This window comes from Prionailurus viverrinus, chromosome B4 (genome assembly GCF_022837055.1).
Source record: "Prionailurus viverrinus isolate Anna chromosome B4, UM_Priviv_1.0, whole genome shotgun sequence".
In the NCBI taxonomy this organism is placed as follows: domain Eukaryota; kingdom Metazoa; phylum Chordata; class Mammalia; order Carnivora; family Felidae; genus Prionailurus; species Prionailurus viverrinus.
In genome coordinates this window covers 55,612,296-55,628,394 of record NC_062567.1, presented here as the reverse complement: position 1 = coordinate 55,628,394, position 16,099 = coordinate 55,612,296, and the positions used below count along the sequence as shown (strand labels likewise).

General features: G+C 40.8%; 2 protein-coding genes across 3 annotated transcripts in view; one reads left to right on the top strand and one right to left on the bottom strand.

The window, feature by feature from the left end:
• Positions 1 to 316: 316 nt before the first annotated feature.
• Positions 317 to 8,565, bottom strand: LOC125170583 (spidroin-1-like). Its single transcript, XM_047867281.1, has 5 exons — positions 8,527 to 8,565; positions 7,953 to 8,420; positions 7,150 to 7,236; positions 1,734 to 1,903; positions 317 to 467 (listed from the first exon to the last, which is right to left on the bottom strand). The coding sequence occupies exons 1-4, from the start codon at positions 8,563 to 8,565 to the stop codon at positions 1,826 to 1,828; spliced, it is 672 nt and encodes a 223-aa protein (XP_047723237.1). The 3' UTR covers positions 317 to 467; positions 1,734 to 1,825.
• KRAS (KRAS proto-oncogene, GTPase) overlaps positions 8,485 to 16,099 on the top strand; it is a 40,890-nt gene continuing 33,275 nt past the window's right edge. The window contains exons 1-2 of one of the 2 annotated variants that reach the window (XM_047866805.1): positions 8,485 to 8,636; positions 12,485 to 12,606. In XM_047866805.1, the coding sequence (XP_047722761.1) occupies positions 12,496 to 12,606 (111 nt within the window). In that variant the 5' untranslated portion in view covers positions 8,485 to 8,636; positions 12,485 to 12,495. Of the gene's footprint in view, positions 8,650 to 12,484; positions 12,607 to 16,099 lie in introns of both variants that reach the window. The other variant, XM_047866804.1, reaches the window with a different exon arrangement.

Below are 16,099 nucleotides of genomic sequence, written 5' to 3'. Positions count from 1 at the left end.
TACCTGTACAACTGTTCTGTTGTTCACTTTCTATATACAGTATTCAATAGATTACATGACATATTCAATACTTAATTATAGGATAGGCTTTGTGTCAGATGGTTTTGTCCACGTGTAGGTTAATGGAAGGGTTCTCACATTTAAGGTGAGCAAGGCTACGATGGGATGTTCGGCAGGTTAGGTGTGTTCAATGCATTTTCGACTTACTATATTTTCAATTAAGGATGGGTTTATTAGGATATAAGTCAAGGAAGATTTGTGGTGTGTTTCTAGCCATAATAAATACATGATAGTTCTTTGTTTTTGCTCACAGCTTTTCTTCAAGCCAGGACAAGTCCTGCCACCCTGTCAGTTCAACTGTCTGCAAAACGCACAAAAAATTGTATTTGGAAATATTTCCTTGGCATTCTGGGAAATTTAATTAAGTAATGTCTGTAAAGTACTTCAAGATCCTGAAAGACAAAAAACTGAAAAAAAAAAGAGTTTTCAATTATTGCAAGGAAGTACATTATTTGGGACATCTGTTTCACCTTTATATATTATCGTAGTGATAATTTCTCCCCAATACTATTTCAATAGATAATGTCTAATAGGGACCCAAGAGAGCCTGTTCTGAGAATGTTCTGAGAAGAAAAACAATAATTTTGGAAAAGCTAATTATTGCACTGGTTTTTATTAACTTTGGCCCTGTTTTAACACCAAAAAAAAAAAAAAATTAACAAAAAGTTCTTTTGAAGAGCAGTTCTCAAAGTGTGGTCCTGACACCCCTGAAAGTTCCAAAACCTTTTTAGGAGGGCTGCAAGGTCAGACACAGTTATATAATAATACCAAGCTCTTTTCTTTTTTCACCTTCATTTCTGAGTGTACAGTGGAATTTTCTAGAGGCTGTTTCATATCTAAACAGATAGAATTGGGGCACCTGGGTGGCTCAGTCAGTTAAGCGTCCGACTTCGGCTCAGGTCATGATCTCGCAGTTCCTGGGTTCGAGCCCCGCATTGGGCTCTGTGCTGACAGCTCAGAGCCTGGAGCCTGCTTCCAATTCTGTGTCTCCCCCTCTCTCTGCCCCTCCCCTGCTTGTGCTCTCTCTCTGCCTCTCAAAAAATGAATAAATGTTAAAAAAATTTTTTTAAATAAGTAAACAGAATTCAGGAGCAGATATGAGAATCTAGCTTCTTGTATAAAGCAGACGTTAAAGAGATTTGCAAAGATGTTAAAACAATGCTATTCTTCTCACTACTTTTAAATATGTAGCTATTTTTATAAAAATGTTATTTGTGCAAACATGCAATGAGTTTATTACTGTTATTTGAAATGAATGAATACAGAACTCCCTAATTTTTAAGTGTGCGAAAGGATCCTGAAATCAAAAAGTCTGATAACCACTGTTTTGAATGTGAGTGCTAAGACAGCAGAAGTTTTTTGTTTTGTGCATCATGCACCGAGTATCCCAGAGTTCCTGGTATGTAGTAAGTGCTCAACAAATATTCGTTGACTGAATACATGAATGAATGAATGGTTACTAACATGTCAGATGAATATGGGCTTTTTAAGGCCCTGAAACAAACAGTAATTTGGGGGTTGTTGAGGATTGAACATACATTAGGATGGACTTATTTTATGCACCCGTTAGAATTATTTGTGACAAGAATTCTGAATAAAGTGAAGTAATCATTTATATTTCCATCTGCAGCCTCTCCATGCATTTACAGTCCCCTGATATAAGAAATAATCACCTTTGCAGTGAAAACCAAGAAACTCTTCTGGGTCTTCAGCATCTGAATGGCTGGTCCTCGTATATTTTGGTACATTCACAAACTCCTGTATCTTAGCTTTCACTGGACGTCTGACAAGGCAAATCATCTTCGTTTGACAAAGAAGAATCTGCCAAAAAGAGGACTTGCTTCTTTCAAGTGAGGACATATGGATACTAAATTAGATGGTCCCAAAGGGTTAATGCTCCTAGACTCTAGAATTAATGTTACAACATACCTAATAACTGTGATTAAAGAGAAAAGACAGAAACTAGGAAATTCAGGCCTGTAATTAATAGGTAGTCCAATGAGCACCTCCTTCGAGAACTAGAGGAAAGCAATTAAAAAACCTAATATGACTTTTAATATTCTTAAAAACAAAACAAGATTAAATAAAGTACTATTGCATTAGGCAGATAGAAACAAAAGCAAGAGACTTAAATTGATTTGCAAAGACCTCACTTAGAGGGGGTTATTAGTTCTATTATTTTCTTTAGGGCAGCTTATCAGCAAATCTTGATTAAGTAACTACTATATGCTAAACTCTCCCTGGCTCATAAAATCTGAGAATTCAGTGGTCCCTGGCTCATAAAATTTATATTTCCGCAGAGGAAGAGACAAGCAAACAAATAAACAACCACGATAATTCCAGATATGATGAGTGCTTAAGTAAAAGAATGAAACAGGCCATTGTGTTAAAGGACAATTATTTGAAGGGTAGAAGTGAGGGAATAGGGTAGGGAGCGCTGATGTAGACTGGGTGTTGGGGGATCTCTCACTCAAGTGGCGGTATTAAGCAGACACCTGAAAGGCAGGGAGAGGCTTGGTGGCAGGAGCATGCAAGTGTAAAACCCCAAAGAGGTTAGAAGAAAAAGGTGGCTACTGCAGTTGGAACCCAGAAAGGAGACGAGTCCTACATGGTGTGTTCAGAGGCCCATAAAAAACCCCGTCATTAAATAGCTTGAGGAAGTTTGAATTTTATTTTTGAGTGCAATGAAAAGCCTTGGAAGAGCTTGATCTAATCACGAGCCTCAATTAGCATTTTGAAAAGAATCAGTGTGGCTGCCTCATGGGAACTGGATTGTAGAGGAGCAAGCATAGAAGCAAGGACACCCGTTGGAGATGACTGTTCCTGTGGGACAGGGACGATGGATGGTGGTTTGGACTGCAGTGGTAGCAGTGAGGAAGAGGGCAGGAGGACAGATACGGGTTGATGTGTTTTTTGTTTGAAATTGTGCATAAAACTCATCTGGCTCGTGTGAGGAGTTTAACAAATGGTAGCTGTTACGTCACTGGTCTATTCTTAAGCAAGAAGCTTGCAGAGATTAAGGAATTTGTTCTAACTCACAGGATTAGCAAATTCAGCCAGTGCACTGTTCCACTGTCACTGGGTACTGTCACACCATTCACAAAACATCTTACCTGAGGTCTTTTTCCTTCCAATCTTTTCTGCATTTAGCTGCCATTCTGATCTTCCTCAGACATTGCTTTCATCGTGTTTATTTTGCTGATAAGCACATTATATGTATTCATGCAGTAATGGAGTAATTGCATCAAACTAGGCTTGCATGGGTGGGTGGGGTTCACACACCTAAGACAGGGTTTTTGCCTCTGGGATTTTAGAATTTATGTGGGGAGACGTGATTAGCTTATACAAAATAATATATAGAGAGAGATAAAAAAGAGATGGCATAATTAACAGCTTTCTTCTAGATCTGGAAGAGAGAATTTTAGTAATGAGAGAGGCAAAAAGATGCTAGGTAAAAAGAGAAGCAAAAACAACATCCTGGGTTTGTGGCATAGAGGGGACGCGCTTGACAGGAGAGCATCTGCTCTGGGAAGGTGGAAGACAAAGTCACAGGGCAGGATGGTGTCAGTCTGTGCATGTTGTGAGCAAAAGTTGGGCATCAAGGGTTTGGACCTGATTCAGCTACATATAAAGCATTATTGAAGATGTGAAAGCAAGATTTGGTCATAGTGAACGCTTTGCTGGGACTAGTGATCATTTCTCCTTCTAATTTCTAAGGTAATTATCATCATCTTTAGGTACTCATTAGGTACTTAGCTTGGAACTCTTTGCACTTTAAAACTATATAATCTGAATGACTGCAGCCTATATGGAGTAGGTACCAAGTAAATGTTTGATGATGATGATGATGAAAGACATGTGCAAGGAAGATTAATTTGGCAACAGCATATGGCCTGAATTGAAAAGAAGAAAGCCAAGAGGAAAATCACAAGGAAGTTGTTCCAGGAAATGTAAGCATGAAGGAAAGGATGTGGAAGAGACATATATGAGCAAATACTTAGGAAGTATCATTAAAAGGAGCTGAAGCAGTTTGAATGTGGAGTGGGTTAAAAATTAATGTAAGTTTTTAAATCTAAGTGTTTCAAAGGGCCACAATGCTGCTCAGGTAAGATGGAAAAATTGGGAGAGGGAGTTGATTTGGGGAAATAAGTTGATTTGGGGAAATACGCATCCAAGATGAGAGGACATTCATTTAGAAATGGCCTAGAATTTGGCTAGATGAGAAGGAAGTGACTATGTAGAAATGGGGCTGAAGTTTTGTTATAATTTTGTTCACTTCAACAAATATTTTTAGAAGCCCTACTATGTGCTAAGGGCTATGGGATACAGGGTCAAATGAGGTAGAGACTTTGAGAATTTAACAACCTAATGGGGGGAAACATATGCAAAAAGGGAATATAAAGTCTAATGAAGTAAGTGTCCAGAGGAGATTATATGCAGAGAAAGTGAATTAAATAGAACTTATCATTGGTACAAACTTCCCACGAAAGAAAACTGATGGAGAGTCCATGAAAGCACCCATAGGTAGCTCCTTCTGCTTAATTCTTCCTGCTCTATGACCTGCTACTCTGGCCACAGTTGTCTGGACTTGGGATTGGCCCCCAAATGAAGGCAATCACCTCTAAGCCAGGCATAAAGAAGACCAGCCACCAGTTAGGTGGCCCATCAGGAAAATTGTGCCCCATAAAAGACTTTCTTATTGAATAGTGAATGACAGATACATTTAGATCTTCTCACTTGGGATGTTGTAAATGTAAGTCACAGAGAGTAGTCACTAGAAGCAGAGATAGCAGCTGAAGTTGAGACTGTATATGAGGAAGAAGCAGAGAGATGCTGATTCAGGAGAATGGCAAAATTAACTAGAGTGTGGGCAATAGATACTTCTTAATGAGAGGATGAGCGAGGCACCAGAGCCTGTTGCTGGATCATAAAAACAGCAGTTAATTTCTGGAATCAACACTAGTTCTGACGGTTGATATGGTTTTCTGAAGTTTCCTTGTTTCCTAAATAAACCCTCAGCATTTGTAGGGCTCTGAACATGTCCTGGTACTTTATGTCTCACACAAGAGCCCAGCTAGCACAAAGGAATTCCTGTTGTTTTGGCTTTGATTATATCTACAGAAGAAGGATCTTGTGAAGGATAGGCCAGAATGATCTTCATAAAGCAAGATAAAAGGATGTGCACAAGGGTCTGCATGTATGTGGCTGCTTTCCCAGAAGAGTGCAACAGTGGAGGGTAAAAACCTCAGTTACCTCTTAGAGCAAGCCCAGAATCCCCAAGTTTATACTTTTTGCAATTTCTTCTCTCTTTTCCTGTCATGATCACCGTGTAGGTTTGTGTGCTTGTCTTGGGGGAGAGCAAAGAAAAGGAAAGGAAAAGGAGAGCCATGGAGACTATTCAATGCAGCCACCAAGCTTTGGAAGAAAACCCCTGAAGACAGTACAAAGTACGGCCACCACAAGCAATGTGAGTGTCTAGATCAGGGTTTTTCAGTGTACACACTGCTAACCACCAGTTTAGGATCATCTGATTTATTAAAAATGAAGATTTCTAGATTACCTTGGATCAACCGAATGGAATCTCTGGGCGAGAGAACTTGCAGTTTTGTTAAGTATGCAAGGTGCTTTGTGAAGCATCTTCCTTTGAGACCCACTGCCACTGGCCCCAGGTCAAGGAAAGAAAGAAAATATTGGGGAGTGGGTGCTGGCTTCTGAGAAAGCACCCATGACTGAAGGGTGGAAAAGCATGGCATAACATATGCATACATTGCTGTAGGAGTGAAAAGGAAGGGGAGGGAGGGTGTGTGAGGTACAACTAGAGTATAGGGTGCACAGAACAGGGATCAGGATGCAGGCTTGCTCTGGGAATCATGAGCCTCGATGATAACTGAGACCATGGGGATGGATTAGGTTTCTGCTAATGCCAGAATTTTTGCAATCAGCATAAAAATGGTATAGAAAGTCACCCCCCTCCCTTTTATTATAGTCCTTTTAAGATTTATAGAGCACCAACTACAGTGAGAACATTGCATTAGCAGCTGTCAAAGAAAACAAGAGCTTATCATGCACTTGAAGTTGAACCAAAACAAAATCTGTAATTTATATCTAGGAGTGACTACAAAGCAACATACAATAAGTGCAAATTCATTCATTTAACAAAAACTCATCGTGTCTGTTAAGTGCAGGCTCCACAAAGGTGTGGTTTATCAGAAGGTGACCTGGCGAGGTTAAAGGCAGATTTTGAAAGAAAGTGAAAACAGATTACAGAGAGTTTAAGGCACTCTAAATAAGGATTTAGAATCACAGAGTTCAGAAGGAGGGGACGTAACTTCATTCATCCAACATTCCATAAATATTTATTGAGTGTCTACTGTGTTGTAGACACTGGAAATATAGCAGTAAGTAAAACAGACGAAAAAAATCCCTGCCCTCCTGGAGCTTAATATTCTGGTAGGAGAAAGACAAGAAAACACAGTAAATAAGTTATATAGTATATTAGAAAATGGTAAGTGCTTTGGAAAAAATAAAGCAGGAAGAAGGATAGAATTTGGGGGTGAGGAGGGCGAGATGCAATATCAAAGATGATCTTTTGGCAAGAATTTATTGGAAGAAGACATTTGGACAAAGAGTTTTAAGTGTCAGAGGGAGATTGTGGATATATATTGGATACGTGCTCTGGTAGAGGAAGCAAGTGCAAATTCCCCAAGAGAGAAGCCTGCCTGGCATTTTCAAGGAACAGCCGGGAACCAGTGTGTGTGTGTGTGTGTGTGTGTGTGTGTGTGTGTAAGTGAGGAAAGGACTGGTAGGATAGAGTGCAGAGAGATAAGGGGTGAGGGGTGTCACATAATCTAAGGCCATGTAGCACTTGGAGATTTTTGCTTTTCCCTTAGGTGGGATGGGAGCCCCTAGAGCTGGGAGCAGAGGAGTGAATGTAACCTGACATGAAGAGTACTTCATTTCAGCTGTGTGAACTTGGACCCAAGTTTTAATCTCTGTAAATCTGTTTCCTCATCTATAAAATAGTGAAAAGTATTTGACCTCATGAAGCTGTTGTGATGATTAAAGCAGATATATGTGCAAAACATTTACCAACGACTTGACATAGAGTAGGTGTATTCTTTTCCCGTTCATGTCTTCCACTTCCTCTCTTCTCTCTCTTCTACCTGGTACCAGGTGCTAGGAGAGAAAGACCAGGATAAGCCTTTCAGGTGACAGCCCACATGATGGTTACAAGAAAAGGGTGACAGTTGGTGAAAGGCTTACCTTAACAGACATAATAATTGGTATTTAAAATAATCGTTTTATTCGTGTTTTATGATGTGGGCTAGAAAGAACTAGAAATAAGAGGCTCAGATGGGTGGTCCTATTAGGCATAGACGCCGGTCCTCAATCTTCAAAACTCTCCCAATTTACCTTTCTAGGTACTTTATCAGACTCTGGGTTATGCTAACAGTTTTAATTGTTCCATTGTTAAACATGTTAACTCCCTGAACTGTTAACTGACTAATCTCAGTCTTCTAATTAATGTTTGAGTGATTCTCCTCAGGTTAAACTATCAAGGGCACTTATACTTAAAGACTGTTTGCCTTCTGTTTGTGCCCTCCTGGGCAGTAGGTACATCTGAGGTCGCTGTTTAGAATGACCTGTGATGACTTCAAAACATCCATAAAAACAGTAACATAAAACAACAGACCTCCTCCCTCTTGGGATTAATGACGAAAGCGTATGTCACGAATGTTTGGTCTTGGGGCTAGGTTCCCAGCCCCCAGAGTGTTGAGGCTGGTAATCAGCAAGCCGTGGTTAGAAAGCCCCTGGGTGGGGAACTGTCTGCCTGATGTCTCCCTAAGTCACCGAAGTCGCCTCCCACATTTGGTGACTGCATGTTTATTTACTTGCAGTAAATGACAGTAAATGAACGTGCACGAGTGCAGCCGACCCCGAGGGGCGCTGGATTTTCCGAAGCTTGTCCGAGTAGACCCGAAGAGGGTGCGGCAGGGTAGCCCACTGCGCGCCGGCCCGGGTCCGAGTCTGCGGTTGCGGGCTGGACTCTGCGGCGAGAGCCCGGAGGCCGGCCGCCGCGTGGGTCCGGCGGTGCCTCCTCCCCGCCCCGCCAAGGCGCCGCCCAGACCCCCCTGCTCGGCCGGCCCGGCTCCCCCACCCACCGCCGCCCGCCACCCGCTTCCCCCACCGGCCCGGCCCCCGCTGCTCCGCCGCCGGCCCGGCCCCCTCCTTCTCCCCGGCGGCGCTCGCAGGCTCCCTCGCTTCCCTCTTCCCACACCGCCCTCAGCGGCTCCCTCCCCGCACGCCGGTCTGAAGAGGAATCGAGCGCCGCGCGCATCGATAGCTCTGCGCTCTGCCCTCTGCGGCCGCCCGGCCCCGAACTCATCGGTGAGCTCGGAGCTCGATTTCCCTAGGCGGCGGCCGCGGCGGCGGAGGCACAGCGGCGGCGGCGGTGGCGGCGGCGGCGGTGGCGGCTGCCCGGCCAGTACTCCCGGCCCCCGCCATTTCGGACTGGGAGCGAGCGCAGCGCAGGCACTGAAGGCGGCGGCGGGGGCCAGAGGCTCGGCGGCTCCCAGGTGCGGGAGAGAGGTATGGAGCGGACCACCCCTCCTGGGCCCCTGCCCCGGTCCCGACCCTCCTCGCCGGCGCCGGGCGGGGCCGGCGGCGAGTGAATGAATTAGGGGTCCCCGGAGGGGCGGGGAGGGGGCGCAGGCGCTGAGCCCCAGCGGGCGGACGGACGGGGTGGGGGTGGCTGCAGGGGGAGGCACGGGGACGCGGCGACGCGGGGAATGAGGAATGGGCGGTGCGGGGCTGAGGAGGGTGAGGCTAGAGGCGGCCGCCGCTTGTGCTGCTTCCTGGACGGGGAACCCCTTCCTTCCTCCTCCCCGAGAGCCTCGGCTGGAGGCGGCCGGGGAGAAACTCGCGGGCTGGGCGGGCTGCCCCTCGGGGCGGTCGGGTGCGGTGGAGGTTACTCCCGATGCGCTCCAATCTCCCCTCCCCCTCGTCGTCCTTCCCTCTCTCTGTCTGTCTCTTCTCTCCCTTCGCTCCCGCACCTCTTCCTCCCTTCCCAGCACTAGGCTGCCTCGTTACTGCCTTCTCTGCTGCATCTAGCATCTCTAGGACGAAGGTATAAACTTCTCCCTCGAGCGCAGACTGGACGGATAGTGGTCCTTAACAGTGTGTAGGGGGGTATATGAGTAATAGGGGAGGTCACGTTTTGGAAGAGCCTAGGAGAGTGCTTAGAGACCACTGTTTGTGGTTATTGTGTTTGGAAAAAATGCATCTGCAGCCGAGTTCCTGACTGCTCCCCTCCCCCATGTATGGGCTGTGACATTACTGTGGCCACAAAGGAGGAGGTGGAGGTAGAGATGGTGGTAGAAGAACAGGTGGCCAACACCCTACAACGTAAAGCCTGTGACTTAAGTGAAAAGGAAAAGTTAATCCCAGAAGGTCTGTTTTGCTTTGTCAAGTTAAAACACACTCAGAAAACCCGCAGAGCTGAAGCAGGGCTTTTTCCTTGCTAGTTGAGTGTAGACAGCAATAGCTACAATCACACTTAAAGTTTAATTTGCCTGTTCTTGTCCTTTCTCCTATTCTTGTAGATTACCCTCATCCTTACAAATTTGACCCCCATCCCAAGAGTTATTACAGTACTCCTAAATAGCACTCACACTTTTTTTTTTTTTTTTTTTGGACTGACTTGCCAGAGGAGTTAATTGTAGCAATCTTCCAGCCAACTGCCCGAAATACTCTTAGGCATGTGCATGCTGTAGCTGAAGTCCTAAACTGGCTGTCTTAAATCTTGACGTTTATCAAAACAAGGGTTAAGAACAGGAAGGCATTTTCTAATTTTTACACAATATACATATTTTATTGGTAATGGGAAAAATCATTTAAAAAGAAATTACAAAGGGAAAAATTCTATTCCTAATCATCATCTTAGAATCAACCATGTGAGTGATGTCACTCTTAGGTGACTAAGGTCCAAAACGCTGACTCGGCCAGTCTGCAGTGGTAGACTATAGACATCAAATATGGTTGATATCAGTACTGTTTACTTTGTTACTTTTTAGCCATCCACAGGCATACTTGATTTTAAGAGACCATAGATGAGAGGATAATTCAGGTTTCTGACAAAATTGAATTTTTTTCCCCCTTAACAAAATGTTGGGTTCTGGTCCCACTTCCACCCCTTCATAGCTATTTTAGCTTTGGGTGAAGGGGCTCTGTTTTGCTTATGATCTTCAGTAAGACTCCTTGGGAACACAGTTCTCTCTAGTGGATTTAAATATTATTTGGTTTCTAAAATCAATTCAGGGATTTTTTTTTTTTTCCAGAAACAACAGCTACACAAACATGTATACCAGAAGGTGTGTGTGTGTCTCAGAATTCACACAGCTAAGCTCTAATCCGGTGTCTGCCCACAGTATCTCCTAGACTAGCAAACTTTTTAGTTGCAAGGACACCTTATACTCTCGAAAATTATTGAAGGTCCCAATATAGGATATGTCTATGTGTACCATAGTACAAATGAGAATTTAAAAAATTGATTAATGCATTATAAATAGAAATAATAAGCCTATTGGTAACATAATAGCATTTTCATGAAAACTATTTTTCAAAACAAACAGGAACATTAGAATAGTGGCATTGTTTCACGTTTTTGCTAATCTCTTTATATTGCTTAATAGAAGACATCTGCATATCTGCTTATGCGCTCACTCTATTGTGATCCTATTTGGAAAACTACCTTTGTTAAAGAATAAGAGTGGAAAGGGTAAATAACGTTGTAGTAGTAGTAATATTATTAGTATTATTAGTTTTGATCTCTTGGACCCCCAGAAAGTTTGAGGAATGCTGCTGGATTCCTGGACCGCAGTTTGAGAACTACTGTTCTAGCCTATCCAAATTGTTTTAGGGGGTAGGGTAGGCAGGGAGCTAGAGTATACATTTTGGTGTGATTCTCCTCATTGTTCCCCATTCCTTCTGGCCTATATTTGGAATAAAAAGTGGGAGCAAACAGGATAAGATGCATGCTTGTAGAGGTTCCCAAGGTGGCCCTAGACAAGAACAAGGCTAGGCGGCACAGAGTAGGCCAGGGGCTGTACTATAACATTCTGTACTATATCAGTTGTCTAGGCTAACTGTTCTTTGCGAGAGGGCTCAGGAATAGCTAAGGAGGCGGTTAGTATGTTACTATTTGGAAACCATATTATCTTTTTTGGGGGGTGGGGGAGTGCCTATTTGGATAATTCTTGGTCTTCAGTTAATAGGATTCTGCATGTACGTATAGTGTTTATATTTGCACATTCATTAGTTTAGAACTACCTATCCTATCATTACTGCTTATTTGCTGCCATTCTTTCTGCAGTTCATTCCTTATTTTTAATAACATGTAGTTATTGGGGGAAAGGAGGTAAAATTAAATAATTTTATTTCAAGAAGTTTGAAACAGCTGATTAAAAAATATTTTTGGTCTTGTGCTCTCAGCCTTCCAAGTTGCCAATATTTATTTCAACTGTTGGAGGACTATGTACAGTAGCAGGGAGTAAAAGTCACTGAGAAGTATTCACGTATAGCTTTTAAAATACCTCTCGTTAAAAGCAGTGCTTACCTTTAAATTTTGTATGATTATATTTTTCTGGTGTGGAGTGCTATTTTTCAGCACTAATGTATGATTATATATGTGACATGATGAAATCATCCATACTGAATGGTTCAAAGTTCTTGAAGTTCTTTTAGTTTTTACATCATTATTTTCCCCAGCGGATATCTTACAGATTGAAATGTTGCCAAATCTGCTTCAGTGTCTTGGTTTTTATTTCTCCACTACACAGTCCAGTTTTATTTGACAGTCTTCCCTTCACCCCACATCTGACTCTTGCTCACTCTCCAGGAGAGCTGCTGTGATGATGCTTTGAAAGGTTTTCCATAGCTGTGGGCTCCAACTAAGGCCCTCAGCATATCCACTTGTAACTCTTAGGGGCCAGAGTCAACTAGGAACAGCGTAGAGGTAGCTGTCAAGGAGCTTTGTGTGGGTGTGTCCACGGGTATAGACATTTGTACTGAGTAAAGTCATGGCATGTTCCTTTGAGAGCCATTAACTGCTACAGAACAGCAGACTGGCTGTTTAGATAGAGCAACCTGAGTATAAGATAAAAGAACTTTGTACTCTGAATGCATTTTTCTCAGATGTTGATGGGGGAGTTTGTAAGCAAAGTGCAATTCATTACAGCACTCACTTATCTGTAGTCAACTGAAGTTTTCATCATTGAATTTTGTGAGGCATTTTGAAGTAATTTTGTATACAAAGGTGGATTTGCGTTAAAAGGTATCGATAGAGTGGGTTATATTAACCTCATGTTCTAATTTACATTAGCCACATGTTCTAATTTAGTCACATTTTCATTATTTTTATTATAAGGCCTGCTGAAAATGACTGAATATAAACTTGTGGTAGTTGGAGCTGGTGGCGTAGGCAAGAGTGCCTTGACGATACAGCTAATTCAGAATCACTTTGTGGATGAATATGATCCTACAATAGAGGTAAATTTTGTTTTAACATTATGCATATTGATTTGTGCAGGCCCATTCTTTGGGTACAAAGAAAGGGTTTCTCTGATCTTTTTTTGTGACTACTCATTATGGGGCAATTATACTGAAAATGATTTTACGAAGTTTTCTAAAATGTACTTGGGTTCCATGGCTTTATTGTGAAGTTATATATGTAACCAGAGATATGGAGGGCTTTTCGTCGCTCTAGAGAATATTAAGATACATAACGTATACTCTATGTTAGTATATGTGCTTTTTGATTATAAGTGTATTTCAGAGTTTTATGAGAGGGTAAAAATGTGAATTTACGTCTTACCTTATAGTCATTAAAAAAAATGGCTGTTTTATGTTTTGTTTGTTTTGCTATTTTTATGTCATGTGTAGAAGTTACAGTTGAATTGTACTGGGAAAATGTAATCATTTGATGGTTGGCTTTTAACAAACAATTAGTGGTTTTCTTTTCACATTGAAGTAGTGGAGAACCTACAGCTACATGATAAATTTTAAAATGCTCATTTTTTGTGTATTTATATCTGTATCTATATCAGGTCATATAGAAGGGTACCACATCCAATCCTTACCTTTTTTTTTTTTTTTAATTTTTTAATGTTTATTCTTGAGAGAGAGAGAGAGCATGAGTGGGGAAGGGGCAGAGAGAGAGGGAGACACAAAATCCAAAGCAGGCTCCAGGCTCTGAGCTGTTGGCGCAGAGCCTGATGCAGGGCTTGAACCCACAAACTGCGAGATCATAACCTGAGCTGAAGTCAGATGCTCAATCGACTGAGCCACCCAGGCGCCCCATCCAATCCTTACCTTCTTTCATAGCTCTCTTTTAATTTACTCAAGGAAATTTTAGAATTGCTTTTATTACAAATTGATTAATGAATATTTTTAAAATTAATTTCATGAAAAATTGCCAAAATATAGGCCAAGAGCAAAATAATAGAATAAAGGCCTGCAAGAGACCTTGAGAGAGGTCATGGAGTATTCCTACTGCCTTCTGGCAGCACTATACTCAAATTATCTCAAGCAGATAAGGATTTATTTAATCCTAAAGACCTACAGGAGGGGATGGCACATAACTGTCCTTGTTCACTCACTTCCAGAATGTAATTATGAGCATATTTTATACATAATCTGAATATTCATGTTAACTGTAACATCAGTGGAGATGGAAATAAATGTATCACCTCATTTTTGAAATAGATTTACGCTGTTAGATTATTTCTTAGACTTCTTTACCCCATGTTAGGCAGTCCTAATCCCTTAGCTTTCTATTCTGGATCTGCAGATCATACCAATTTTTTAATCAGCTCTGAAAAATTTCCCAGTACTTTCTCTGAGTCCTTGGCTGTGGAATCTAGAACAGGTTAAGATGTCCTGTTAAGGGACTGTGCTGTGTGATGTGTTCAAGAAACACTTTGACTGCATTGAGGTAGATTCTGAGGGCATTGGTGGCCTTGGCAAGATGTTTATGCACTTAAAACTTTGAGGATTGATTAGATAACTTCATGAGGAAAATGTCAAATATTTTTGGTACCGCAGAAGAGAAAAGGAGAAATAATGCTTATTTGCAAAGATTTGATTTAAACTGAGCCAGCTTTTATTTGGCACAAGTAAAGGGAAAGAGTCTAACTGAAGTGGACCACCTGTATAATAGTCTTCTATATTTTTTCTTGACAAGTTAGTTCAGTGCTGTATGATGGTTTGATTGTGTTTTCTCTTTTTCTTCGAGGAGATTAAATAGTTCACTCAATTCTAAAACCAAGTTTACTTGGCATACTCCATTTAAATCAGAGGTAAAAGGAAGTTTTAATAGAATTAAGGTTAAACACGGAAGTTTTCCTGGGATTTTGGAAGATGATTTTAGCAGAAGTGCCCTCCATCTTCTCTGAAAATCTGAGGAATTCCATTACACTCTGTTTCCTGTCAGAGGTCATGAATACTGTATGAGATAATGTGGTAAAACATGTTAGGAAGCCTTTCTGTCAAAATTGTTAAAGTATGATATAAATCTAAAATAAATAAAACCAAAAATTAATTCTTTATTTTGGATGAAAGTAGAAAAAGTTTATAAATTCAAACCCATAATTCTGATTATGATTTCTGCCAAACCAGAAGACTTAACTCTGGGAAGCATTGATTACCTGTGAACTTTGAAACTTTGACATTCCCTCCTGAGGTTAGCCATCTGGGGAAAGCTATCTGAGATTGTCTCTTGTCTCCCAAATTACAAATTAAATTCTTGGAGTAGTTCATATACAAGAAAGACAAGATAATTTAGTAGCTTATTTTAATAAATAGTAGTTAAGCAAAAATGCTGACTTGATATTTTTGTAAAAAGTTAAAAAGGAGATGTGGGGATATCACCACTGCAGTTAGGATTTGATTGGTGAATAATGTAGGTCAGAGAGAAAATGAGACAGGACATGGACTGCACATTTGGAATTCTCATTTGTTTTCCTGCACTAAAACAAATGGAAATAAATTTTAAAAAAATTAAAGAATACCATATTCTGGTGGTTTAGAATTTACAAAGATTTATACTAGAAGAAGAAGAAGAAGGTGGTCATTGATTCATTTTATAGATAAAAATGGTCTCTGAGAGGTTGTAATTTGCCTGAGGATACTTAGCTAGTAAGTAATGGAATTTTAAGTTTTCTGAGACCAAGTTAAGTGAGATTTCCACTGTACCCTTGTATATAACTTTAAAAATGAAAAATTAGTCTTTAAGCTAGGAAGATATTTAATATTGGAGGCTGATTCAGATTTATCAATATACCAAAATTTGAACTTAGCACACTATCCAATGGCATCTTAATGGCAGTGAGATGACATAGAATTAGACAGTTGTGATGCAGAGAGTACATTTGTATTTGAGGCTATGCACATGATAATTAACTTTACTGTTCTGAAACATTTTACCTTTATCTTGTGTGAAGTTCACCAAAGAGTTCCAGAGATAATGAAGTCATGGTTAGTGATACAGGAATATTAAAAAGTCAAAGCAATTTCCAAGCACAATACCAGGCTAGAAATAACATAAGCTTTTATAGTTTAGAGATCACTTTTATCAAAACACATTCTCTAAAATGTGTTTTCCAAGGTAAAATTTGGTAGAAGGAGAAAAATCTTGTTTTAAAAAAAATATGAGTAGTTATAGACATTGAGATCAGAATGATCATTTGATCGATTAGCAAATATATATTATGTGTCTACTGGATATAACATGCTAGTAAAAATAGATGTAGAGAGAAGTATTTTTTCCAGGCTGTAATTCATTGACATTTCCATTCTTCTGTTAATGTGACACTTGGAATTCAGTCTAAGTATTATGCCCTGCTTTGGATGAAGGTTTCCTACTCAGGAAGATGGATTCATGATTGGATTGATTTGTTCTATCTTTAGAGCTCTGAGCTGTGGAGTATTTATTCACCAAGAGTTATCAGTTTTTCTATTTTTCTATTTTTTAATATTTTTTCTA